Source organism: Gobius niger (assembly GCF_951799975.1).
Source record: "Gobius niger genome assembly, chromosome: 21".
Lineage (NCBI taxonomy): Eukaryota > Metazoa > Chordata > Actinopteri > Gobiiformes > Gobiidae > Gobius > Gobius niger.
Genome location: NC_136872.1, coordinates 4,732,056 through 4,759,486, shown reverse-complemented (window position 1 = coordinate 4,759,486; position 27,431 = coordinate 4,732,056). Strand labels below are relative to the sequence as shown.

Sequence of the window (27,431 nt, the reverse complement as noted above, 5' to 3'; positions counted from 1 at the left end):
GAGGCTGCAAACCTTTTGTCAGGACGTCTGACTTTACTCAAGTTTTCAGATGAATTTACTATGATTTGCCTTTCAGAAGAAGAGGAGACACTTTTCTTTAGAAATGATTCACCTGTGGCATACATGTCATCCATGTGGTGCCCTCGGAGGACAACACGTTATGGGCTTACAGGAAGTGCTGGCACTGCTGAAGTCTAGCTTCTTTGAATGAAAAGCTTACAACATACACTTCCACTGTAAATAAACCTGAATAAGATGATGCTTCAGCATGTGGACACAATCAACCATCAGTAAAGTGGGGTGTAACACCAGCATACACCTCTGTGGCACAAGGTCACAATATCATCACATAAGAGCCCCCGGCTTTAATATGAGCTGGAACTGACAAACAGATACAAAATCATCTTTAAAACATCAATCTACATCATTCCATCTTTGTCCATGAAAGTCAACAACAGTCCACAGTAATCCAGAGTTATAAAAGAGTCCTTTCAGCTCGGTGCTTTCTCCTCCGGCCCGAGGCGAGCGCGGGGACATTATGGAGGTATGAGGCGTGGCAGTTTGGCTCGACTCCCACAGCAAGTGTGTGAGAAAGGACAGCCACTGATGGTTGTTAAACGTCACATCAGTGGAGTGTTGCAACCTTTTCTGATGAGGCACTTTTGCGTCGGCTGCTGACAGACGTCCTCCTCCGAACCCTCAACATGTCGCGGCACCGTCTCCTTCTGACAAACATCTACGGTTTCATCTGACAACCAGGAAATGCGCCCTGTGTTCCCACGCTAGATAAATAACACATCGGACTCATCTCGCTTCAGAGTTTCAATCTCCCATATCAAAATAAATATGCAGACTTTTTGAGGTTGTGAGCTGTCGAGTTTGTAAACGCTTGGAGGAGAAGCTCACGGCGCCTGAGAAGTTGATGGGGGAAAGCACCCCGCCTTGTGGACACCCCTGAGAACTCCTCACGAGAAGGCTTCAGGTGGTGTTGGAGCGCGACAGACACATAATGGAAGCTTCCTCAGTGAACGTGACAGAGTTCTTCATAAACATCCAGTGTTTGGGTCAAATGTTCCGACACCAGGTGAGTGGTGGCTCTCCTGCTTAGACGATCTGTGCTTTGTGAATGAGCGAGGCGTGGGGGCTCACTATGGGAGTCAATGGGCGCATCTTGGGCCGCAGGGAGCCGTCGCTGTGGGGGTAGGACACCTGGGAGCTGTTGGTCTCGCTGTAGTGCTCCTCGGGCGGGTCGGGGTTGTTGATGTGGCCCCCCAGCCCCTCGTCCACCTCGTCCTCGTCGTCGGTGACCGGCGGGTAGGTGGGGCAGCTCATGGGGGGCAGGGGCAGCGGGGTCTTGATGGCGCTGCCCTGGCGGGACCCCACGCTCTCGCTGGCAGGGAGGAGCAGGCTGCCGTTGATGTGCCGGACCACCTCGGTGCTCTGGATGGGGTAGGAGGTGGGCAGCAGTGGGGGCTGGTAGCGGGTCTCCTGCTGCTGCACAGGACGGACACAACAAATCAAGGTTAAACATGACAGACAGTTCAGGCTTTGAGTAGAGAAGTCTTCAACCTCGTGTCTTCAACCTCGTGTCTTCAACCTCGTGTCTATAACGGCTCTTTATACAGAGTTTAGACTTCAACCTCGTGTCTATAACGGCTCTTTATACAGAGTTTAGAAGAGAATTGAAGGATTTTCGAAATTCTGCAACTATGTATAAAAATGTCCATTTGATTAAACCTTCTGTGAATGGTTAAAGATGTTTATTAAACAATCTTTGAACCCTAAATTTGTTAAGTCCATAAATGAATGGCCATCTTGTTTCATTAGGATCACTCTGTAAAAGAGATACTTAAACACCAAATACAACGGCCTCCTTTTACGGCTCTCAAGAGGTTTGCATTTCCACAGAAGTCCGACTCCTCACCAACCATTCAACTATTGGCTCACAGGAAATATAATCCATTTTAAGGAAAGATTTCCATGACACATAACGCAGGCATGTGAAACCTGCAGCTCTGCACAGAAACTGTTCACGCAATCATTAATGTCCGCTGAATAAAGAAGGAGCATTTCCATCTAGTCGTGAGTATTATTCACCAGGGAAACACCAAAAAGATTCAATTGTTAAGCTAAAGCAATGAGAGAAGGTGAGAACTAAGGCGATGTTATAGAGCCTTTAAAACAATCACATTTGGGCATAAACGTCACAACAAAAAGAGATAGTATGTATGTAGGGCACATTAATTCCACGTGAATTGTAGTAAATAGTTTGGGATTGTGGAGTCTGTCATTAACAAATCCCTGCCTGTGTGAACCTTGGATCCCCCTGAAGTCTCTCACTAACCTCCTGATCCAGTTTTGCAGTTTTGCACAGATACTGCTGAGGATCCTCGTGTTGTGACTTGTGCGTCTGAGTCTCACCTGAGTTCAGACCCAGCTCTGCTCTTGTGCCCCACCGAGACTCGCTTTTTATGTGTGAGACCCATTTTGACATTTTAATCAAATGAAATGTGATTATGTGTAAATTGACACTTTTTTTTTTCCAATCGGAGAAAGATGGAGGTTAAAGGATATTAAATGTAAGCTGTTCGAAAATTATTATTGTCTTAGATTAGAATAAAAGTTCTTATTGGCCAATACAAGCATTAGTGAATAGATTGATTTACGGGTTTGTCAGTTTTGGTCCTCCATACACAACACTGTCCGTAGACATGGGATTAACCTCTTAACTCCCGACTGAACCGAGAGCATTTTCTCCAGTTCAGCTTTACCCAAATCCTGCAGGCCACTGTAACACCTAATTGTAAAGCTAAGATCTACAAAACTAAATTGATCTTTTTCCTCACATCATCAGATTTTTTTTCATCACTTTTTTTGTTGGGCAGTCGTCTAATTTTTGTCAAATTTTCGTGACTTTTTTTGTCACTTTTTCGTCAAATTATTCACATTTTTTTGTCAAATTCTTATCACTTTTTTGTCCATTTTTTGTCCATTTTTGTCATTTTTTTGTACATTTTTTGTAAATGTTTTGTCACTTTTTCGTCAATTTTTTGTCACTTTTTTCACATTTTCATCCTTATTTTCGTCTCAGTTTTGTTGCTATTTTCACACCTTTTTTCCAGAAGCTTTTGGATTGGGGTAAAGCTTTTGAAAAAGTGCTCGGTTCAGGTGGGAGTTAAGGGGTTAAACCACTGAAGACTAAAAGCATTATTGATCTTTTTTCTCCTGACCAGGGACATGTTGCTGTTGCGGACGTAGTTCTCCACTCGGAGCCGGCTCTCCTCGTCCCGGTCCAGCAGGAGCCTCTCCCTCAGTCTGCGGGAGTTGTTGTGCAGGACCGGTCTGCCCAGGTAATCCACAGCCCCTCCGCCCCCGACTCCTCCGCCTCCCCGTCCCGAGATGGTGGAGTGGCTGTCCCGGCAGTACGCCTGCTCCTGGGGGGTTAGAGCAGTATCTCAGATTACATTCTCAGACGCTCAGGTATGTGCTTCCTCCATCGGAGCGGTTCTCACATAACATCTGTTTCTGCACGGCTGGGATGCAGCTGTGAAGATGGGGAGATGTTTGATAGCAGTAAAAGAGGACATGGCCCTGCTCTGCCTGACACAGCGGAGCGAGGAGGCAAAAAGAATCACACTGGACTGTAGGGGGACAGGAAAAGCCCCCTCTGCTCGTCTGACAGGAGTGTGTAAGTGAAAGCCACGCTGGTCTGGACTCGGCCCTCTTGTTAACCTCTTCACCCCTTAACTGGGCACATTTTCTAGTTTTACCCAAATCTAAAAGCTTCTCGACTGGAGTTTACAACCTATAGGCCAGAGTAACGCCTCATTTCAAAGACCTATAACTTGTTTTGCCTCTTTGCCCCCTTTTTGGTCATTTTTTGGTCACGTTTTCATTGCTTTTTTGTGGCATTTTGTTGTTTTGTGTGTGATGTTACTGTGATCAGGCCACAAATGTGTCCAAAACATGTCAAAACTACAACCAAAATAGACGAAACCGTGACAATCATAACAAGGAAGAAGCTTAGGTTAAATGTGTAGGGCTTAGCTTTCAAATGAGGCGTTACACTGTAAGGCTCAACTGGAGAAATGCACTGGGTTAAGGCGGGGGTTCAGAGGTCAATCTCCATCAGTCACTGGTCTGGACTGCATTCACAGGCCAGACGGGGGCAGTATGTCAATATTGGATGGAAATACAACTTTTACAACTAATCAAATCAGGACTATACCTGGTCCTGGTCTAAGAAAATAGATTTAAATTAGACTACATTAGGTGCAAACTTGGAGTAATGCGTTACTTAAGCCAAAATGAAATCATTTCAAGATAAATGAAAGTAGAGAAGACCCTGAGTACCAGCAGTGGTACACAAACCACACTTTTAGATCCGCTGTCCTACAGTATTCAAAAAACAGCCCATGGAAATGTATGCAGTCTGTTTCAGAATGGTTGATGCCCACAAGAGTCAACAGCCAAGAGTCAACTCCAGAGAGTTAGTATTTCTGTGTTAAACGTTATTCTTTTATCATTTTTGTGAAAGTCGGGCGTAATATTAAAGTCCAATTTACTGTGTCCATCCAACATTAACATACTGCCCCCTGCTGGCTAGTGTTGTTACTGTGATTAGCCATTTTAGTTGCTTATAAAGAAGAGGTATGAGGTGAAAAGGTTTAGATTTAGAATAAAATGTGACACACTAAGACTGAAGCTACAGCGTGGTAGGTTTTGAAATGAGAACCTACTGCAAAGAAAACGTTATGAGGCCAAACATTATATTGAGGACATGCAGCTCAGAACAGGCATGCAGAGCGTAACGTACAGGGACATAGACACTGACCCCGAGGGACGACAGGCTGGTCCTCAGGGTGCCCTCCACCCGCAGTGGGATGTTCTCCTCCGTCTGAAAACACAACAGCAGCAACGCAGTCAGACAAACCTCAGAGACACATGGACCCTGCATTCTTTCTACATAACAATACAAAAAACAGCAATATTTTATGGCCATATATTATGCAATTACAGAGATTTTAGATTTTTTTTTATTTACAGTGAAACTGAGATTGGGATATGAATGTCGTTCTTGTTATATTTCATTATTGAGGCGGAAGATTATGAAAATAATAATATGGTGATTTGTTCAGACTCAACACTCGATAGACGTCTAAACACAAGGACCTGCCTGTGGAGCTGAACAGACCCTGTGGGTCACATGACTGTTACTGTTATAGACACCATGTTGCTTTTACTATTATGACTAATAGTAAGTATATTAAGGAACTTGTGGTACATATTCTTCTTTTCACATAAAAAAAATTATATTGAAATATTTTTTTGGTTTCTAATGTGTAGAATACATTAGGGCTGTAAAAAATTAAAGCCCTATTTTCGAAAAAAGAATTAATCACGATTAATTAAATCAATCGCGATTAATGGTACTATATGTTTTGACCAAACACACTCCTGTATCTGACACACACATGACCTGAAAGCTCTTGTATTAACTACAGATTTAAGGCCAAGGGTGTCCAACCTTTTTACATGATGAGCTACTTTTATGTAACAAAAGACACACAGAGCTACCAATACATCACAGAGGCCTGTCTAACACGATGATGAAAATGTTCAGCACCACAGAAAATGTCTCTAAAATGTGAGTCATGTTGAGCGAGAAAGTTAGGCTTTCAATAGAATTGTGTGAATATTTGGTTAATGAAATGTGGGCACATTGTATTTTCAATTTGAGTGTTTTATGTCGGCCAAGTCTAAATAATGAATATAATTATTAGATAAAAATTAGCCACAATTAATCGAATTTCACAAGTGCGATTAAAAAATGAAATGACTGACAGCACTAGAATAAATATAGTGATGAAAAAGCATACCGCTCCTCTGGCGTCAGTGCTGACGGAGTTCATCCTCCTGACAGACGCCTGTCGAGAGAGAGTGTTGATCTCCTCCCTGTTACAAGAACAATACATAGGCTTACATATGGAGAACTGCATTTCAGGCATAAAGATGGATTCAAATGCCTCGATGTGACGACAGCATGTGGATAATGTGTAGATTATCGTGTATATAATCAAGACAGGAATTAGATATCAAAAATCTATCTTGAAAACTTTGAAATATTGTTGGATTGAAATAAAAGAAGACCCAGGACACGCTGGAGGGACTATGTCTCCGAGCTGGCCTGGTGTCGCCTCGGGGTCCCCCCAGAACAGCTGGAGGAGGTGTGTGTTGATCGGGAAGTCTGGGCATCTCTGCTGAGACTGCTGCCCCCGCGACCCGGCCCCGGATAAAGTGGAAGAAAATGGATGGATGAAAAAATAAAGGTAGGCACTGTACTACTCTGGACTCTGAAGTAGGTGCTACTTTTGAGAAAATGGCTTTTCAAGTTACAATCAAGTCATTTCAAACACAAATGGCTATATTTCCTCTCCTTCTTACGTTGAATGTATTAGTGTGTGTATTAGCATGAACATGGTCACATCTGTGGGGACTGTAAGCGCTGTGCAGACGTACTTCTTCTGCGTCAGCTCTCTCTTTAGTTTCATGTTGCTGCGTTTGTGGTGACAGGTGACGCTGATGATCACGATGAGCATGAGCAGCAGCAGACCCCCGGCCGCGGACCCCACCACGATCATCAGGAAGTTCTCGAACGGCCACTCCTGTTTCTGCATCTCTGGGGACAGGACAGCAAGGTTAAGACTTAAAAATGACCAAAATAACCAGACCAATTCCAACGAGACATCGTGTCCAAAGTGGTGTCGTCCTCACATGTGGCCAGTACCTTGTATAGTAACCTCCAGCTCAGCCTTCCCGATGCCGATGTTATTCTTGGCCACACACTGGTAGGTCCCTGCGTCCGACATGCTGAGGGGACGCTCAAACAGCAGAGTCCCATCGGGCTGAGGGGAAACTCCTTCAGGCAGCTCGGCACCGTCTCTGAAACACACACCAGGACAAAGTTCAAAATCTGTGGTTTAGGAGCTTAGCAAATCTTACAAATGATCACTGCTTTAAGCAATGACTACAGATATATCGCCCAGTTACCGTCATTAAAACATTGAGTGACACAATATTCCTAATCTGCAGTGATACCACCATGGAGCTCGTCTGACAGCGATCAAACTGGGACTTTATCTTTTCCCAGGACAGTCTTACCCCAGTTAAATCAGGTATGAACGCAGAAAGCATGTGGACAAACCAATGTTGATAAAACAATCTGCCTTTTGTGGAGGAATCTGTTTGTCAAAAGCTGTATCAATCTAAGAAACTGTTATTATTTGTTATTAAAAGCTTAGTGCAGCCTGTCAGCCTTCATCCCAATTTCCAACACTTGTTTTCAACACTTATCGAGTGTTGAAATACTAATAGGTACTTAATTTTTTATAATGAAACTGACTAAAAACTTTGACTTTGCATTGGACTAAACGTGACTAAAACTAAAAGGGCTGCTAAAACAACACTGCATGACCCAGCTGTGAGGGAACACGACTTCGCTATGACCTGACCTCCTCAATTCTGTCACTTCTGTCACAGAAATGGAAGGGAGCTTGAATGACTGTGGGTTTACCTGGGAGGGATAGTAACAACGATGATATTTCAACATCATCAAATGACTCAAGTTTCCTTGTTACGCACTACACTACTGTTTGCAACAAAACATGACTCATCAAACGTATGTAGAAAAGAAGACAGGCCTGGAGAGTGACCGGCGGCTCCCGAGCTCTCGGGGCCTTATATCTATCACATATATATATATATATATATATATATATATATAAAACACAGCCATACTACAACTGGCTTCCTCTGGTGTTTTCCACCAAACTCTTTCCATGACTTATTGTCAGCTTGTTATAACCTGCTGCACTGGGAGTTTTGAATGAGCAGCGCGTCGTCTTCCTGGCATGGTGAGTCAGTGTTGTGGACGTGAGCCATTCTTTCAGTCTCACTGTTGCTGTGGCCTCTTTGCTGTTGTAAACTTAGCATGCTTAATCTACAATAACACTTCCGCTGTAAGAAGAAGAGGACATTCCCTTATCGTAAAAAAGAAGTTTTGCATACACGACATGTAGTCTTGATTGTATCTCCAACGAAAACATCCTTCATCGCATCACAGCAATACATCAGTCAAATGATGTCTGTGAACACGGTGGCACAGTGGTTAGTGCTTGTGCTTCACAGCGAGAAGGTCCGGGTTCGATTCCCAGGACGGGGCCTTTCTGTGTGGAGTTTGCATGTTCTCCCCGTGTCTGCGTAGGTTTCCTCCAGGTACTCCGGTTTCCCCTACCACTAAAAACATGTACAATAGGCCAGGATGTGTGAGAGAGTGCATGGGGGACGACGGATGGAAATTAGCCTAAGGCTACAATCCAGTGTGGCTTGTTCATTAACTTGCACTGTCCCGACCATATACACCATAAATAAATAAATGACTTGGATATAGGCAAAAAGCAAAGAAAAATATCCAAGTGCGACTGTTCAGTGAAATATTATTAGTTTGAGTGACTATTTATAATAATAATAAAGCATTAGTCTTACATAGTGCTTTTCCAGACGCTCAAAGTCGCTTTACAATTTTGTGGATTATTCATTCACACCATACTTGGTGGTGCTAGGCTACTATTGTAGCCACAGCTGCCCTGGGGTAGACTTAGCGAGGCGACCAGTCCTGACCAGGCCCTTCCTGCTTAGCTTCAGAGACCTGATGGGATCGGGCAGAGCAAAGGCCGTATGGCCGGCAAAGAATATTTAGCCTGTGTGCTTAGCCCCGTCTGCCGAAGCTGACATTTGCTCTATATGGACTTGTATATAGCATTTCACACATAAAGTAAGTCTAGTCAATTAAGTTTTCACTTTTAAAACATCCCTTAACATTTAAATTGCCTCTGCTAAACCGTGCAGCGTAATGAAACGCTGGGGCAGTGCAGTAGAGGCAGCCCTCACCTCCAGTCTTTCAAAATGCAGTTTAAAGTCAAATAAACTGGCTAAATGTGTCGTTCTAGAGCGAGTGTAGATTCTTTGGTCTTTTGGGAGGTGAAAAAAGAAGAGATTGGGAGAGAGTGCTGAGTGACTGAGCCGAGGTCAGTGTGCGTGGGACACCGGAGGCTCACCGCCGCTCCGCCTTCTTTACACCATATCGACAACTGATAAAACATTTGGCCATGTCTTTAACCACGAACCTGATTAAAATCATAGGAAATCCCTATCACCATCAGAAAAGGGACTTGTTTTTAAGTTCATTGTATTTTTTTGTTTTATTTTTTCATCAAAAACTAATTATCTATATTTGGAAAACGTGCTACATAATAAAGTGGATTTTTAAGTATGTGTTCAAACGCTCGGTCAAAGCTACTCAGATGAAGAGTCCCATATTAAGCTTTACTCAGGGGGATTTCTTGTACTCAAATACACGTCTGTTTTCCAAAAGAGAAAGACATTATGAAATGGTTATAGTCTATATAGTTCTCTCTTTGACCTCTCTGACCTCTCTGTCCTCCTCCTCCTCGTGAAACTGTCTGCCTGCCCCTGGCGCAAGTCGCAACGCCACACCGGCACGTTTCTGACACGGCCAAACAGGTCGGCCTGGTCCGCACACAAACACAGAGCGCAACGTGGAGCGTAACTTGAGATTTTTGTAGATTTGGTCCGGTTTGTCGGCGCAGCGCTGGCATGTGGCGGACTGAAACTGCCACAACGCTTTGCTCTGCCTGCATCTGAACGTAGGCAAAACGGCCCATTTGAATATTGGAGCTGACATGTGGAGCATGTGCGCCTCTCGCCCCAGGCCTAACAGTCGTTTCTCATGGCCGTCCCGCTCTCAGAGAGCTCTGCGGTGCACATTTATCTGCGCTGATGGCGGCACACCCTGGGAATGTTCCAATGCACTGGAGCTTTTCTGCACCCGCCTTAAGAAGAGGCTCAGGAGGAAGTCAAATATGTGCAGATCTGCTGGGACTCTATAGAGGAGCAGAACTAACACTTGATTGTTTATAAAGATAAGCTGTGCAGACTGAAGTAGATCACAGGCTTTTTTAAGGAAACTGAAAAAGAATGAGGAAAAAGCAGTCCTTTCAGACAAATACACAGAAATGTGAGTCATTTCTGTACCTGTACTCATTTCACAATCATAATGTGTTCTTTAAACTGCTGAACTTTGATCCATGGAAGACGCTCTCATCACCCGAACCCAGACCCTTAAATTCAGCAAGGGTCATTTGAAGACAGAATCAGATGAATGGATCTAGTGTTTAAAAACTGCAGAGGACAATGTGTGAAGACATGTTCCACAGAGAAGGGCTCTTTTCATCAACCACTAAGTGATATTCATTTGCATACACAGGCAGAAGACATGTCTTATTCATAGCTCGTGTATTTGCCGTTGGCTTAACTCAGTGACTTGCTTCATACGTCAGTGGTGGGGAAGGAAAAGGCAAGAGAATACCTGGGTACTGTGAAATCATTGATTACACTCCCAATGTTTTAATGAGGACTTGGCCTGTGGGCTGGACCCACTCCTGTAGTACAATTACTACGGAAAACATATTCAAAGTACACAATTGCAGCACCGCGCAGTAATGGCTTCTGCTAATAAAAAACAAGACAATATCATGATTAGTCAAAGGACTAAACCAGGACATAAACCAGGACATAAACCAGGACTAAGCCTGGACTAAGCCAGGTCTAAACCAGAACTAAACTAGGACTAAGCCAGACAATCACAACTGAACAAACTGATCGAGAGTAGTGCTTCTCAAATAACATGAGTCTCTGGCACTTCTTTGCTCCTCACAGCTGTGTGGACAGAGGACTGACCAGACACCTGTCTGTGGAGCCGCTGTGCTCCAGACCTGGTGCTGTTTGCTTTTGCAGTGATGTAAGTGTGGGGAGTCCTGATTCTGCATGTGATAATCCGACCACGATGGTCAAAGCGGCTCTGACTCCCTGCTCTGCAAAGCAGCGTGGAAAACGGTTGGGATGATGGCGGATCTGGCCCGCAGGCCGCCTATTAGACACCCCTGGGTTACACTACCAGGCACGTGCGTGTTTGTATTACCTGAGCCAGGTGAAGTGATGGGGGGCCGGGTTCCCTCCGCTTGCACACTTCAGAGTGGCCTCCTCCAGACCCTGGTGCCAGTCGTCCTTGTACCCCTTGATCTCTGCGTGGGGAGGGTCTGACAAACACAACACAAAATGACTATTTCAACATTAAAAGAGCTCATTGTGTATGTCTTTGACACTTAAACTCTTACATAATATCACACACTCAGTCTACTGCGCTGATCTTTAGGAGCCATCGAGTTTTAAAGGGTCCAACTTAACCATGTTGTACCGTTGTTCTCCCTAACCCTGACCCAGGACAAACACAGAGTACCTGACTGAATAATACAGGCCTGGTGTGATTGCAAAGGAGCTCTGCCCTTTACTGCGTTCAAAAGTACAATAAGTATGGTAAGGATGATTAAGATTAATTTATTGATAATTAGATTTTTTTTCTTCCTTTTTTTAAATTTTTGCTATGAACTGAATTTTTCAAAGAGCCTCAAAGTAAACAAATTCAACATCCCAGGAACAGGTCTCAATCTTTGCACTATCCAAAAAGACGGGTAAAGTAGATTTCTGTGACTAAACTATTGCTTGATATTTTTTGCCTGACACTGTATGTGTGAAGTGAGCGTGAGTGTGAGCTGCTTTTAAAATAGTCTTCCTGTTCTGAATAGAGACAGTGATCTGAACACAGGAAGAGAACTCTCACTCACATACTCAGAGATACTAACTGTTTGCACATGACTCATGCCCACTGAACTGCCTAACAAGACGTGGGTGCAGTAAATGCTAAAGGTGAAGGTGTACTTCACCGTCTATCCTCTGCATTTGACCCATCCCTCAGCGGCTGCACCCGGGAACCCACCTGCACATCAGGAGCTTCATTTGTGGCTCGGAACATAAGGATGTCAATTAGCCTAATGAGCTTGTTTTGGGTTTAGGGGAGAAACCAGAGAAAGGCCAGACACTGGGAGAACATGCACAGAAAGGCCAACATGGGCCAGGAATTAAACCCCTGACCTTCTTGTTGTGAGACCAGGGCATTAGGAACTGATCCATTGTGCCACCTGAGTGACCCCAGTGTAGTCACAGTGGATTAGCCTGTTGATCATGGATTTTGTAATAAAGAAGGTGTTAATATCAGGGTCTCTACAGCAAGTTTAATTTATTACTTTAAGGCCATTTTAATACCTACATCAGGGGTAGGCAAATTTTCTTGGCGAAGGGCCGATTTTCTTTGTTGTAAATAGACCGAGGGCCGAAGCCGCTGATTATTAGCTCAAAGTAAAACACAACACTGGAAAAACGACCATCTTATGACCATTTGAATTAGATACATGAACTAATCCAAGATACAAATGGAACAAGAATAAAATTGACTTTTTCACGTGAAATTACACAAAATTATCTGAATTAAGAGAATAACTACTACTAGAGGTTTTATCTCATCTATGACCAGACCAAATCTACTTTAATCTCTTAAATCAAGTAGATTTATGTCATTTCCTCCTTAAAACGATGATTCTTTTTCCAGTGCATTTCTTTCAAATGCCAGTGTTGACCTAATTGGGTATATTGACAGTATTTCTACATTTATTTCCCCCGTTTAACTGTAATAATGTTCAAAGTACTCTCTGATTTGTGTAATAATGTTTCTCAAAATCATCTCGAGGGCCAGAGGTTCTGTGCTTGAGGGCCGGATTTGGCCCCTGGGCCTGATGTTGCCTACCCCTGACCTAAATACTATATCTTTAATGCTGCAAACACAAAAACATCTTGACATGTTTCATTTCGTAAAATGTATAAACATTCAATCAAACAAGGCATGAATAATGAATATATGTGACGAATGTATACAGTAAAAATAGTTAAGAAACAAGCTGGGTGCTGCTGCCGGATGCTCTCTCATCGAATGCAATTTCTCCATCTGTGAGATCAATAAAGTATCATCTTATCTTATCTTATTCAGTGGGTTCTATCTGCAAGAAATTTAGATTTAATGCCAGTTCAAATCTAATTTAATGTGTTTTAATAACTTTTAATGCTTTTTACAGCCCTGTGGAGACCCTGTAATATAGACTTTTGGTACAAGAAGCAAAAAATATCCTTCTTTATCGAGGGTCTCCAACTTTTTATTTTCCACACAAAAAAATATCAAGAGTGCAGAGCTTTACTCTCACTCTTCCCCTGTGTTGTGATTGGCAGCTGACAACAATGACTGAAATTTGTAGACGCCCAAGCAGAAAATGTAGGGAGGGGCGTAAAAAACATTTCTCACTTAATGTAATGTATAAAATAGATGTAAGAATATAGGTGTCAAATGTAAACACAGGCAGTATGTAAAAGTCATTGATAACATGCCTGTGCTGTGATGACTATTTCAGACTCCAGCGTAACACCATAGAAATAAACAGAGAGGTCTGAACTTCCTGGGCCGTCCCGTGTTTACTTCCTGTTGAGGAGTACTCACAGTGCACCACCAGCGTGTTGGAGATCCTCTTTGGGGACTTGAAGCTGCCGTGCCAAACCAGGCAGTCCAGCTTCTTGTGGTTCATGCCTCTCAGCGGGTAGAGCGCGTACTGGGAGGTGACCACCCCGTTGTCGTAGGTGCGGTTGGTGGACTGTCCCGTCAGCTCGGTGTCCCAGGACAGCTGAGGCGTGGGCAGGGCCGTGGAGCGGCAGGTGGCGGCGACTCCGTAAGAGCCCTCCACCAGCACCACGGGATCCAGGGAGGAGATGGGGATGGCTGCGAGGAGAGAGGGGGGGGGTTAGGAGGCAGAGGGTTGTTCCCACATTAAAAACAGACACACATATTTCAGCTCTTTGAACTGACACATAGATTATTTTAACTTCTTTACTCCCACCTGAACTGACCACATTTCGTCAAGTTTGGCTTTACCCTAATCTAAAAAAAAGCATCAAAATAACGACAAAAACGAGGATGAAACGCAACAATAACGTGCAAAAAAGTGTCAAAAGAGCGAAGAAAACTTTACGGGAAAGCAACGACAACACAATAAAGAGAGTGATGAAAAAGCCACAAAAGAGCGACAAAAACATGAAGAAATGGAACAATATAGCCACAAAAAAAGTGACGAAAACAAAACAAAAAAGCGTCAAGATACATTACAAAAATGTGACGGAAATGTGACAAAAACATGAGGAAAACAGGATGGAAACAGAACAAAAAAGCCACAACAAAAGAGACGATCAGTTTTGTAAGTCTTAGCTTTTCAAGTTTTATTTTATTTTTATTTTTGTGTAGGGCCGTTACAATGTTTACGGGGGTCATAAGTTCACCGCTCAGCTGACGGATATGGGATTTTATTTATTTGTTTATTTGTTCGGGATATTGCATGTTAATGAACAAACATGGATGTAAACACGCCCCACTCGCACTCTCAAACACACTCTCATTCATCCTGGCCAATTGTACATGTTTTTAATGGTAGGGGAAACCAGAGTACGGGGAGAACATGCAAACTCCACACAGAAAGCAGAGGACTGAAGTGACTCCCTCAGCTGCCAGAGCACAGACTCTCTTTAAAGATGAGACTGCTACAATAATTATCCCACAGTCTTTTCAATCTCTGATTTAAATTATATTCATAGAAACAGGATTCAATGTAATCTCATATTATTCAAACAAAAATGTTGAATAGTTTCAAAAACAATGGAAATATGATGTTTGCCAAAAATCAAAGTTAAGACATTATATTCACTTTAAGGATGAATATCAAACAGAAATATATCCAGACAACAAAGGTCTCTGTGCCCAGTTGAGAAGTGGCACCGTAGCTCTGGCAGTCACAGAAGCATTTTACGGGATGTAAAATGTGTTTAAATGTTTTGCTTCGGCGCTAGAGTCAAATGTCCAAAGCAAAAAACTCCCCGAGGTTCTCAGCTTTCAAATGAGCAACGGCAGAAATGAAATCAGTAAAACTTGTTAAGTCAATAAGCAGGTTAAGGGAACCAAGGTTCAGTTGTGATTGGAAGTGACTTAACCAGTAACAGCATTAGCAATTAAAACATTAAAACATGGTTCAAATCTCAAAACAAAGCCAGTTCAGTTGAAAACAGGCCCCTGCTCCCAAAAATCCACATTAGCTGAGCCCTAAAAATACCAAAACAAATGTGTCATCTTTTCAAATTCAAGCCAACCGTTTTCTAACGGGTGTGGCTTCCTTTCAGCCACAGTCACAGGTTACAGTTCTCTTTGAAGTTTCTCTGATTTAATGCTTTGGAATGTCAGTAATGCTGCAAGGTCGTCCATAATGATTTTGGAAAAAAGATCTAACTGCAATTTTTCTGTTAAGTATTGCAATTGTGATTATTGTTACAGTCCAGCCCTTTTTAAACCCACCCAGTAGCAATGACATCTGAGAGGAGGCTGAAATATGAGCTGCTAAACTGTCGGGCTTGTGGTCGTTTAGTCGACTAATTAGTCGATGTGGTCTTAACCAACCACAGTTTTCTTTGGTCGACTATATGGGTGGTCTAACTTTACTTAACACCAGAGGCTTGAGGCAGTAAGTCTTTAGTGACTTACTAACAGATATATCGGAGTTTTACAGACAGTTTGATTTGTTCAGTTAATGCTTTTGTTAAACTGAACATCAAGGAGAGAACTGAGGACAGAAGAGCCTCTCCAACTCAGAGGGTCAGCAGCAGCTGAGGGCTGAGGTGTCCCTTCTATAGGTCAGACTTTGAATCCAAAAATAACATGGACCTTAAAGTGAAATAGCCTATACATGAGTCAGTCCACTCTCCACTTTTTTCAGAGGGGATTTTGGATATCTTGTTTTTCAATGAGTGAAAAAATCTGTAAAAACTCAAATTTCGCCTTCACCTCGACATGCTCAGCTCGACAACGAAACAGGCTGATGAAATCCCACTCCCAGCAAAGTTATAAGGGATAGCCGAGCCCACAATAATCCTGTACGCTTTAATCTAGGAGCAGATCACAATAATGTGGTGCTTTTGTTTGCACAGGCCTTACTCCACACGGTGAGGGACATGTCCTTTTCAAAGTTGCCAAAGGGAAAGGTGGTGATCTGGCAGGAGTAGCGGCCCTGGTCTCCCACCTCGGTGCTTATAATCACTAGAGACGAGTCCACCGTGGGGTCACTGTTCTTGAAGCGGACACGGCGAGACCACGGCCCGAACGCTGCAGAGATAAAAGACATCATTAGAGGTGTAGGTACTTTTTAAAGAAAGCGTACTTTTACACTAGATGGCTTTTTATTTGTACTTTTAAGTATTTTTCACTGCATGTTTATCACAACAAGAAGAGGCCCGAAGTAGATCAGAACCACCCTCACTTCACCTGCCCACACTTTAAGAACCGTAAGATACACTGTAGGATAAAGCAAGCCTTAAACTGTGAAGGAGTTGTTAGTAATATATGATGCCTGTTACTAATAACTATATCAAAATGAGCTGCCATTTATGCTGATTAGTAACAACACTAATTATAACATTAAAGATCCACAAAGCAAGTTTATCATAATGTGTAGATTAATGAATTAAATATATTAGCTGACATAGAGAAAAGCCTGAAAGAATGAACCAATAAAGTAAATATGTCATAATGTGTCCCGTACCGGTCTGTCCGTTGATGTGGTGAGCCAGGATGATCTGCTCCTTGGTTCCATCGCTCTTCTCTTTATTCCAGGTCACCTGTACCGTGGTCTCCTCTGCCTTGGGCTGGTACACACAGGGCAGCACCGTCTCCTCCTCAGCCAGCGAGCGCACTGCCTCTCCGGGAGGAACATCCAGGAAGTCTCCCTGGACCCCTGGGCAGCACAACAACACTTTACTTTATCTCACACTTTAGAAACGCTGCAACTCCACACAGTATGTCAGACAGTGTTAAAGAAAAGATTAAACAACAAATTCATGAATAACACTGCAGATATTAGAGCACAAGGCAGGGAAAACATTAGCAAGAACTGATTTTGAAGATCTGTATCAATCCTTTCATTGTTAACCTCTTAACTCCCGCCTGAACCAAGAGGATCTTTTTCCTCACGTCATCAGATTTTTTTTCCATTATTTTTTTGTTGGGTATTCAACTCATTTTTGTAACATTTTTGTCATTTTTTGTCATGTTTTTGTCACATTTTTGTATTTTTTTGGTCACATTTTTGTAATTTTTTTGTAATTTTTTGTCACATTTTTGGCATTTTTTCCGTCCATTTTTCGTCAATTTCTTGTGACATTTTTGCCACTTTTTCATCATTTTTTCGTCACTTTTTATCAATGTTTTCTCCCTTTTTTGTCACATTTCCATCATTGTTTTCGTCTCAGTTTTGTTGCTATTTTCAAAGCTTTTTTCCAGAAGCTTTTGGACTGGGGTAAAGCCAAACTGGAGAAAATGTGCTCGGTTCAGGTGGGAGTTAACGGGTTAATAACAATGCATCAGTTTTATATATAGCGCTTTGTGAACACTCAAAGACGCTGTACATTGCACTATTCATTCACTCCATACTCTTATCGTTTTCACAACAGCCATAAACCTCCTTTGTAGAGCTCAGTGTTGGAGCCACAACAAAGGGACCGGAGTGTGATGTGCTGAAGTTATGCTGCTGGACGAGTCGATCGAGACGCAGTGACTGGAGCGGTGTCTGAGTCTGACGGGGACGAACAACGACCCCTTTGGGAACACAGCGCGCCTGTGTCTAAACACCTGTCTGCAAATACAACAAAACAAGACCACAGGATATATCCGTCCTGCAGAGTAAGCATCATCGCCGTGCAGCTACCGCTCCAAAAATCACTCACAACTTCATGTTTTGGCAAGGTAGGTGAAGTGTCTTGCTGAAGGACACAACAAATGTTTGCACAGGTTGGTGCTTGAGAGCTTTAAATTAACAAACAATTCATAATGTGCACCATGAACCTGAAGGTTTAGAGGAGGTGTTGAACCGCGGATGTTGTGGTTCAGACGAGTGCTGATGGTTTTACTGCTGCTGCTGAGGGAAGTTTGAAAAATAAATTGGCAAAGACCTTTCTTCTAGCGAACGGAATCTTAATTTTAAAACATAAATTGCAAATCGAACTCAAATTGCAAGAAAGTCAAATGAACTAGGCTCAACTTATTTTCCAAAATGGTGCAGTCATTAAATAAAGGCTAAAGCAGGTCTGAACAAACAGTGGCTAAAGCAGTAGAAGAGAAACACGTGTAGGGCTGCAACTAACGATTATTTTGTTTTTTCGATTAATCGATTAATTGCTTGGCTGTGAATGGTCAATTTTTTTATCACATTAGCTTAGGTGGCGCTGTTTGAGGATGTGTTGATGGAGTAAACTAAGGGGAAATGTTTTTTGAAGGCTCTATTAATGACATTTACAATGTACAAAACACGACAGACCCTAAATATAAAAGCAAAGTAGGTTTTCATCAAAAATACTACATTTTTCATGTCATTTTTGCTCCATTTTAGTCTGTGTGAACCAGAAAACGAGAAAGTCGACAGCACTGCACACTGTCATTGTGTCCTTGGGATAGACACTTAACCTCTTAACCCCCACCTTGCAGCCTATAGGCCAGAGTAACACTTCATTTGAAAGCTAAGACCTACAAAACTCATCTAAATGGATCTTTTTCCACACGTTGTCACGTTTTTGCCATGTGTCTTTCAGTGCTTTTTTTGTCATGTTTTTGTCGCATTTTCATCTTAATTTTTGTCGCTATTTTGCCGCTTTTTTCAAATTTGGGTAAAGCCAAACAGGGATAAATGTGTTCAGGTGGGGGCTGAGAGGTTAAAAGCACCTTGGCCGCATCAGACTGTTCTGATTATTCATTTGTATTAATTATTCAAACTGTATCTACAAGGAACGGCCGAGGCATCTAGAAGCAGAAGTGTAAGAGATGCCTTGACCCGTGTTACTAAATAATCCCTTCCTCAGGCTTGACGTGCCTAAACCTCCTGTAAATATTAGCATTAGCGCTAACTGAAACCCATGTGATCCACGGCCATCTTCCTTTGGCGCACGTCTCGAGTCGATGAATTATTAATGATTCCTGTGACAAAGACTTCTGAAAGCAGTTTGGATTTGAACTTGTCTTTGAGTGCGAGCCAAACATCACAAAATGAAACCTGGGAGACTGAATGGCTGAATGTCATCGAGGCGAGCATTTTGCCTTTGGGACTTTGAGCTGATCTGTGGATGTGTCTTATCGAGCCGGTTAGCATGTAGCCTTTGGATAAACACAAGCTAGTTTGGACTTGTAGCGGAATTAAAAGGTGGAATTCATTACTACATGTTGGTAATGTGTGTTCAGGAGGAGGATTGGGTGGCTTGTCGTTTAATCTCTGTAAACACTGGCCTGCATGTGAGTGTTTGGGCCCTACATATGGGGCTGTGCTGCAAATGTGATCTGGGTCATCACATAGCTCAAATTCCAACAATGTCCGCCGTCAGAACCTGATCTGGAAGGCGATGACTACTGTGGACAAAAGTCAGATTTGCGATTGATGTGAAATAGACTGAAAATAAACATTTATTCTGTGAAAGTCTATGAAACCCTGTGTGGAAGTAGTTAATAAATGTGAGAAGACTAAGTGTAGGTTAACCCGTTAACTCCCACCTGAACCGAGCACATTTTCTCCAGTTTGGCTTTACCCCAGTCCAAAAGCTTCTGGAAAAAAAGCTGTGAAAAAAGCAACAAAACTGAGACGGAAACAATGACGGAAATGTGACAATAAAGTGAGAAAACATTGGCAAAAAAGTGATGAAAAAATTGATGAAAACGTGGCAAAAATGTCACAAAAATGTCACAAGAAATTGACCAAAAATTGACAAAAAAATGACAAAAATGTGACCAAAAAAAGACAAAAATTTGATTAAAAATTGACGAAAAAATGACAAAAAATGTGACAAAAAATGACCCCAAAAAAAAAAAATGTGACAAAATAAATTACAAAAATTTGATAAAAATTTGACAAAAAAATAACAAAAATTTGACTAAAAAATGACAGATATTTGATAAAAAATAGATGAAGAAAATGACAAAAAATTGACAAAAAAGTTACAAATATGAGTTGAATACCCAACAAAAATGGAAAAAAAATCTGATGATGTGAGGAAAAAGATCCTCTCGGTTCAGGCGGGAGTTAAGAGGTTAACTTATTCAACTAGTCTTAACAATTGCTGATGCTTCTCCCTCTAAGAATAAACTTTGTTATCAGTCTGGCCTGATACAATTACAGGAGACGGTTAATACTTTGGGCTGCAGCAAGCAACGGGTGTATGAAACGTTTAAGACAGAAATGGCAAACTGGGAACACTACAAGAGCTGGATAAAACCAGACTAAACTAGGTCAAAACAAGGTCTAAACCAGGATCAAACATGCTACACCCAGTTTCACACTTAAACACCATTTTCAGGACAAACTGTTTGCTTCTAAAACTACAGTAGGGACCTAACCGTAACTCTCTATCATTCTAGATTTATCCAAATAACATAACCAATGATCAAGGTCCTTTCCTTATAAATAAACTCATCTCTGCAAAGGGATGTGTTGAAAGTTTGGCCTCACGGCTAAAAATAGGGCTTATGAAAATTACCCTTGATCAGATGGAATACCTTGGCCTTAGTGAGGCTGTATGTACAGATGTTGCCTCAGCTGATTCTGAAACAATATTTCCACAGTTTCGTGCAGCTCTTCTGACAATAGCACCAGTTACATCCACTTATTACAGTTCATGTTTGAAGCTCTAGTAGTTTTACCACGCTATACTCGAGTACTAATAGTTGTACAACAGCAGTACAACATGTCCCCTATTCTGTCATCATAGTGCGTACTCTGGTCAGTAAACTTGAACAATGTTACTCCTTTTCTACCTGATACAGTCCGAGTTGACCTCGGACACGCACTGGGTGTAGTGCTGTGAGGTTGCTTGTTTGTGAGTGCGTTCAAAGTGTGAATCACAGGGTTACCATCATCATCATCATCGTGATCATCATCATCACAGCTGTGTGGGCTCAGACAGGTGTGTTCCTCAGTGTATGAGCCACTCTTACTCACAGCTCTGAGTGGAATCTGCCTGTGCCGCATTACTGGAATGACAGCCTAGCCTACTGTAGCTTTACTAAGTCAATCTGCTCTCTGTGGTCTTGACGGAGGCTCCTGTTTGGTTATAGGTGAGTCTTGTTCATTCAGGAATAAACTACTTGTCAATAGCACAGTTTACAAGAAAAACAGACGACACCAACCACTTACATTTTTCACAGAGACGCCTAAAACTAACAATGCTATTTAAATTTGAGAGATGAATATAGTTAGGACTCACTGATTTTGAAGACCTCAGGTGTTATTCTACATGTGTGCACTTTAAGACATGGTGCCAATGCCGCTCTGTGCACAGACCCCAAACACCCCCATACTACGATGGTTGTCCTGCAGCCTGACAGCTATGAACGTGATGACATGTTCAGTAGTGTTTACGGCTCGTGGGAGCTGTGACTTTCCTTGGTTGAAGGAGATAGTGGAAGTCAAACTACTTTGCATCGTCAGGAAAATGTGAAGGAGCAGGTCTGCGCTCTAACACACAGGTGTTTGACTCCAAGCGATCCAGAGCACATCATGTAAAGCCCATTTTACAAAAGCCAACATGCAAAAATCAGAGCGCAGGGACTAGGATGTAATGGGTCAACTTAAGGAACGCACATATAAGGGGTCATTCATCAAGAGAGAGGCTACATGGAAGTAGATAAAATAAAATATGATATTTTGTGGGCATGTTGCACCTTTTAACAAATCATGTGTATAACAGTAATAGGACCCAAATCTAATGCGTAAATAAGAACATGCTGCGTGAGTCAAAGATACACAAATGACTGTGCTGCACTTTTGCATCTCCTTTGCACGTTAGCAAACGCTTAGTAAATGACCCCATAGTGTACGGGTGTGCCCCTGGATTGACTTCGAGAGTATGAGACAATAGCTTTACTCTACTACAAGGCAAAGCATTTACAATGTAGTACTACAGAGACAACATATTTAGTCTATCATAAATAAATCAACTACGTTCCCTGTCATGTTGTTGTCATCCATGCTGTGAGGAGGCGTAATGCATTACTGTACAGTAATGAACACTGCACTTGTGTTCTGCTATGCAAGTTAGAGTATTACATGTTATGTGATACTGCATAACATAACCATTTCAGAGTTGGATGATCGGTGCATCACTAATATCATTTCAACTCCATAGGTCACAACACGGTGACGCAGCAGTTAGCCCTCATGCCTCACAGCTGGAAGGTCCCGGGTTCGATCCCCACCTGGACGGGGCCTTTCTGTGTGGAGTTTGCATGTTCTCCCCATGTCTCTGTAGGTTAGTGGTAAAATCATGTACAATGGGTTAATCCTCCAGCCAGGTGTTTCTGACCACCAGCCTGACTGCACGTCATGGAGACGGGTCCCCGAGCGCTGGCCCACGCTGGCAGCTCACTGCTCCTACAGGTCGCCCTGCCACATTGAGGATGGGTCAAATGCAGGGAACTCATTTCTCTATAGAGATTTCTCCACAGAGATGAATAAAGCATAACTTAACTTAATTAGACAGCTGCACTGCTTGAAATCTGAATTGATCTCAAACCTAGAGGAACATGCTGATGGCCACTTTGTGCAGTCAGTGCATTTACATTCACGCATGTTAGGATCTTAACTACAAGGTGTGACCGCGGCTAGTTTAAATTCAATGTCCTCTCTATCTGATACTAAAGTATACATTGAGAACCCAGAACGTGAACACATGCACACACTGAACTAAAACTTCCAGGGCTGCATCAATATTTGCAATCAATTCCAAATACTTATTTTAATGGTTGCACTCAGCAAATCACAAAATCACAATTAGGTCATAATCTTCAGTCAACAAGTCTGTCTTCATAGTGTACTCTGTGCTTTAATGTGATTCTTGCACTAGTTTGTCAGTTTGTATTTTTCTGCCCTGAAAAACGTACTGTAGGCCTGACACCATCGTAATTAACTGGGACCTACTTGCCTACTGCAAGCCAAATGTAGGTAACCCTTTAAAACAACAAGTTGGAGGAAGGAAGTCAACAAGGAAGTACGACTGCCAGTGCCAACCCTGCTGTGCCCACGCAGAAGAAGTCACTCCAGCCAAACCACCGTCTGCCATTACAGAGAATACAGTGACCCACTTCATACTGTCAGGCATGACCTTTGGCTCAAAGTCTTGGGTTTACGGTAAAACCCCTCCTCCGCCAACCCAAAAGGAGTCCCTGCACAAATGGAAGGGAATGTAGCAACAAGACAGCAACCAGTTGAACCAGAAACAGCTATGTCTGCTAACAACAGAGGCCATGTGGGGAAATAAAAGGGGCAGTGCTCTTAGAACTATAAAGCACTGGATAGGAAATGGGGCTGCAGATACAGAGTGTGATGCTCTGTCTGCCCAACCTGACATGTCCAGCGATAGAATGCACAAGGCACGCAAAAAAGAGTTTGGAATCAGCTTGTCTTTGTAACTTTGTAAAAATGAAGAACGCGAAGAAAGCTAACATTCAATAAAGATGAGGATTGTGTGCGTTCAATTCTCAGAGTTAGGATGACATAATTAAGCGCAGGACGTGTGCTCCAAGTAAAGGGCAGGGCAAAATGTACTGTGAGTTTGTCCTTATATTGATCAATCCTGACTTTCAATTTGATTTGACAGCCAAGCTTTCCAAAAGACATGCTTTTCCACTCCAGTGCCATTCAACACTAAAAAGTGAAAAGGTTGATTTTATTCTTTCAAACTACAAACCAGGTTCTACAGTACCATGAAATGTGCAAGTAGAACTGAAAATAAAAAGCTCCATGTCCAATAATTGAGATTGACCATCACATTTTAATGATTAAAATCAGACTAACCACTTAAGCAAGGCCATACCACCTTGTGAATGTCTGATCCCATCAGAGCTCAGGAAAGAAGCAGGTTGGGCATCATTAGTACCTGGAGGGGAGTGGGAGTGAGTGGTTGGAGGTGGGAGGGTCCGTTGGCGCTGATGTGTGCAGTGTGGCTACGTAGCTTACCATCACCGAGTGTGGAGCCAATGAAAAAATGTGCCATGTGAAGTGCTTTGGGCGACTTGCGTCATGTGAAAAGCTCTAGACAAATATGATTCCCTTCCCAAAAATAGACTTCGACTGAACCAAGACTCTACCAAAACTATTTTGATCAAAATAAGACAAATAAAGCCAGTCATTTCAACGTACGTATCAAGTTAAACAATGTCGCTGACAGGTAAATTCACAATATATACCATGCCAAATCTTCAAATGGACAAAAAGCATATGACACATCCAAAATAACAGTTCTCAACAGTGCAGCGACGGTGCCAGACAGTTGTCACAGGAGGGGATGCTCACAAAGCATGAAACTAAACAACACACATGATAAGCCATAGAACTGTAGAAGTGCTCCACAGAATCCTTTTATGGCAATCCCAGGAGGACATGTGCCAGAGGAGCAGGTCCTGGTGAATGTGTGGTCCTACTCACACATTCACCAGGACCCGCGGCTTCTGTTTCCACGAACGCTGTCACACCATAAATGCAAAAGTTGAGCCTTATTCTATCAGGCTGATGCCCAAGAGAAGAGCAACAAGTTTGTGAATTAAATGATACCGCTTTTGTGTGCGTAATTTCCTCGTCCAGACTTCGGCTCGCCCGCTGGACGACCCGCTCTGTTCTTATGCTTTGGGTTCGGCCGCGCACAAGTCGCTGTATCAAAAGTGACCGATAACAACTGCTGACTTCTGTTCAGAGCCAGGGGAGCAGTGCCTCACTTTATAACATCAGCCGAACTTCAACTCATTCATCAAATCTGGTACACGACTGCAATGACGACCCTCAAGTCCAACTACAGCCTGTCCTACACACTCTTTCACAAACAAAACAGTCGGTGACGTCCGAGGAATGTTTGTTGAGAGAGTTATAGTGGCTAAAATAGTTGGGGGTGCTTTGACAATCCCAGGGGGTGCTCAAGCCCTCTCCTGGCGCCGCCCCTGCAATAGTGTGGGATAACTTACTTTTCTGTCATATTATATTCATTTAACCTTGTGGTTCTTCTCAACTGGTGTAGCTTTGACCTACTCTCAACCTATCAATCAAATTCAAACATGTTAACGCCTTTCAGTTTCACCTTAATGATGAAAAAAACAAACCCACTTGAGAACAATAGATACATTCATAAGTGCTGTCTAAATAGTATATGTCTTAATGTCAGAGGTGTGAGGGTCTGACAAGGTTAGATCGTTTTCTCACCTGATATTTGGAGAACACACAGACACAAAGCAAATCTGAGGAGTAGCCTTGTCATTCTCTTCATGAGGAAACCTTCTTTCACAGCTGCGGACGACGCTCCTCGGGTCCTGTCAGTCACTCCTGAAACGCTTCGTGTGCGCTTTGCTCATCTCCCCGGAGCTCCAAAATCCTATCCACAATACTCCAACGGAACAAAATAGCAGGGGGAAAAAAACAACAACAAAACAAGGACACAATTTATAATCACGACAACAGAGGTGCGAGTCCGTTTTGGGTGTTAGGAAAACGCCATGTTGTTTGTCAGACAGGAGCAAAAGTGCAGTACCTGTTTGGGATACACCTGTGCGTAAAGGAGGAGGAGGAGGGAGGGAGGTGGCCATGCGTAAAAGTGGTTGGACAGGTTTGGCGAGGAGGAGACGGTGACAGTTATTTGCGCGTCTTTACTTGCTCAGAGCAGGTGAAGAAACTAGCAAGGATTATCGGAAAACACGCAAACCTCCTCCCTGAGGAAAATAACAACACAGACCCAGCCGAATGTAATGGGAGTTGTGGCGCAGATTTAAGCTAGTTAGCCAATTCTGAGCTATCGCAGTGGTGGCTGCCAAAAATAAGATTATTTGACGAAATTTGCTTTTATGGTTTCTGCCATTAATTCACGCACGATAATAATGTTTGTTATGAAAACGCATGTGTAATTTTGGAATAAGTACATTTACCTGCTAACGAGGACATGTGGCGCGCTGCAGGTGCACGTGCGCAGGATAATTGTATGACGTAACTTTGTTTTTTGTTTTTTTCGTTTTTTACCTTAAATAAAAAGCCAGACAAGTAATGAATAGAATAGAAAAATACAAATAAAATATTGAAAAATAATAATAATAAATAAAATAAAATAAAATATTGACCGCAGGAATATATTTTATTATTAATAAAATTGCAACAACATCAAATTGGTTGTAAAGGAACTTTTATTCATTTACATAAATATATAGCATTTAAAAGAAAAAGTAAAAAAGGCGCATTATAAATTATGGCAGTGGTTCTCAAGCAGTGGTACGTGTACAGCACTTTTGCACAGTAAAGTAGACTTGTTTCTCTATTCGCCAGTGTGGTTTTTCCTCAAACTGTGGTATGCAGTACACAGGCTGCATTTCTGGTCTATGCTTATTCTAAGCGGGTGCGTACTTATGCTCCCCAGGTCCTATGTTCCCTGGATCCGATTTTTTTTTTTTCCGTAGGTGACAACAACCGATCGTGTGAGTAAAACGTCATAAATATATCAATCAGCTTAACCCTGACCCTGCCCTAGCCACTAGCCTCAAGGATAGTGGGCTGGTGCCTAATCTTAATCAATAGGAGTGGATGAGCATAGGTACCGGGGAACATAGGGCTGACCCCGTTCTAAACATCCCAATTTTCTCACTTGGATGAGTTTTTATGCACGTTTCAAAACCCTAGCCCAGGAGTACAAATTGAGTATAGGGCCTCACATAACTTGTTTCTTAGCTTTTGAACCAGCTTGGTCAGGAGTCTAGCTGGAGGATCAGCCTATTGTACATGTTGCAGGTACACCTGATGTAATGAATTAACCAATAATATGTTTTTAGTAGATGAACTCACACAATGCCTTTCATGACGCTACAGGCTTTCCGATGGGAGAACTTTGGTGACACTCATTGTAGGTCAAAGGGCTACAATGAGTGACCACAAAGAAGTACAAGAACATGGCTATGGTAATAACAGCCTATACAATTCCTAATAGCAGTTCATAAACAGTAAACTAATATTGGCAAACTGAAAGTGTCATGCTGCTCCTTCGCCTCCAGCAAAAGCACGGGTTTGGTTACAACACTGCCATCTGGACGTTCACCGCGGTATTGTTGGAAACCTGCTCAATACGTTTTACAAATGCATTTCTTTCATCATTTATAATTTACAAGTGAGAAAAAAACAATGACGATGTGAACTCATTCGAAGCGACGCGAGTTAAATATATAAAAAAAAATGAGTGCACCGTATGACCTGAGCTTTCGGGCTCAACGCTAAGCATTTCTTACAATTTCCTTTGAAAAAGACAACCTCCATTTCCTCAGTTGCGAC

General features: G+C 42.4%; 1 protein-coding gene across 2 annotated transcripts; it reads right to left on the bottom strand.

The window, feature by feature from the left end:
• Positions 1 to 1,094: 1,094 nt before the first annotated feature.
• Positions 1,095 to 25,560, bottom strand: LOC306980276 (nectin-4-like). 2 transcript variants are annotated; one of them, XM_079579608.1, is made up of 11 exons: positions 25,332 to 25,560; positions 16,653 to 16,844; positions 16,049 to 16,216; positions 13,520 to 13,795; positions 11,060 to 11,177; positions 6,788 to 6,942; positions 6,520 to 6,679; positions 5,880 to 5,955; positions 4,817 to 4,897; positions 3,231 to 3,434; positions 1,095 to 1,494 (listed from the first exon to the last, which is right to left on the bottom strand). In XM_079579608.1, exons 1-11 carry the CDS (start codon positions 25,393 to 25,395, stop codon positions 1,105 to 1,107), a joined length of 1,884 nt encoding a protein of 627 aa, XP_079435734.1. In that variant the 5' UTR covers positions 25,396 to 25,560; the 3' UTR covers positions 1,095 to 1,104. The 2 variants fall into 2 exon arrangements, with proteins under 2 accessions (XP_079435734.1, XP_079435735.1); XM_079579609.1 differs by having other exon boundaries at positions 4,835 to 4,897.
• Positions 25,561 to 27,431: the final 1,871 nt, after the last annotated feature.

Excerpts from the sequence above, each read along its gene's own strand:
- LOC306980276 (XM_079579608.1), bottom strand. The coding sequence starts at position 25,395 with ATGAAGAGAATGACAAGGCTACTCCTCAGATTTGCTTTGTGTCTGTGT. Across the intron at positions 16,845-25,331 it reads GTGTGTTCTCCAAATATCAG|GGGTCCAGGGAGACTTCCTG; the intron begins GTGAGAAAACGA and ends TGTGCTGCCCAG. Across the intron at positions 11,178-13,519 it reads CAACACGCTGGTGGTGCACT|ACCCTCCCCACGCAGAGATC; the intron begins GTGAGTACTCCT and ends TGTGTTTGTCAG.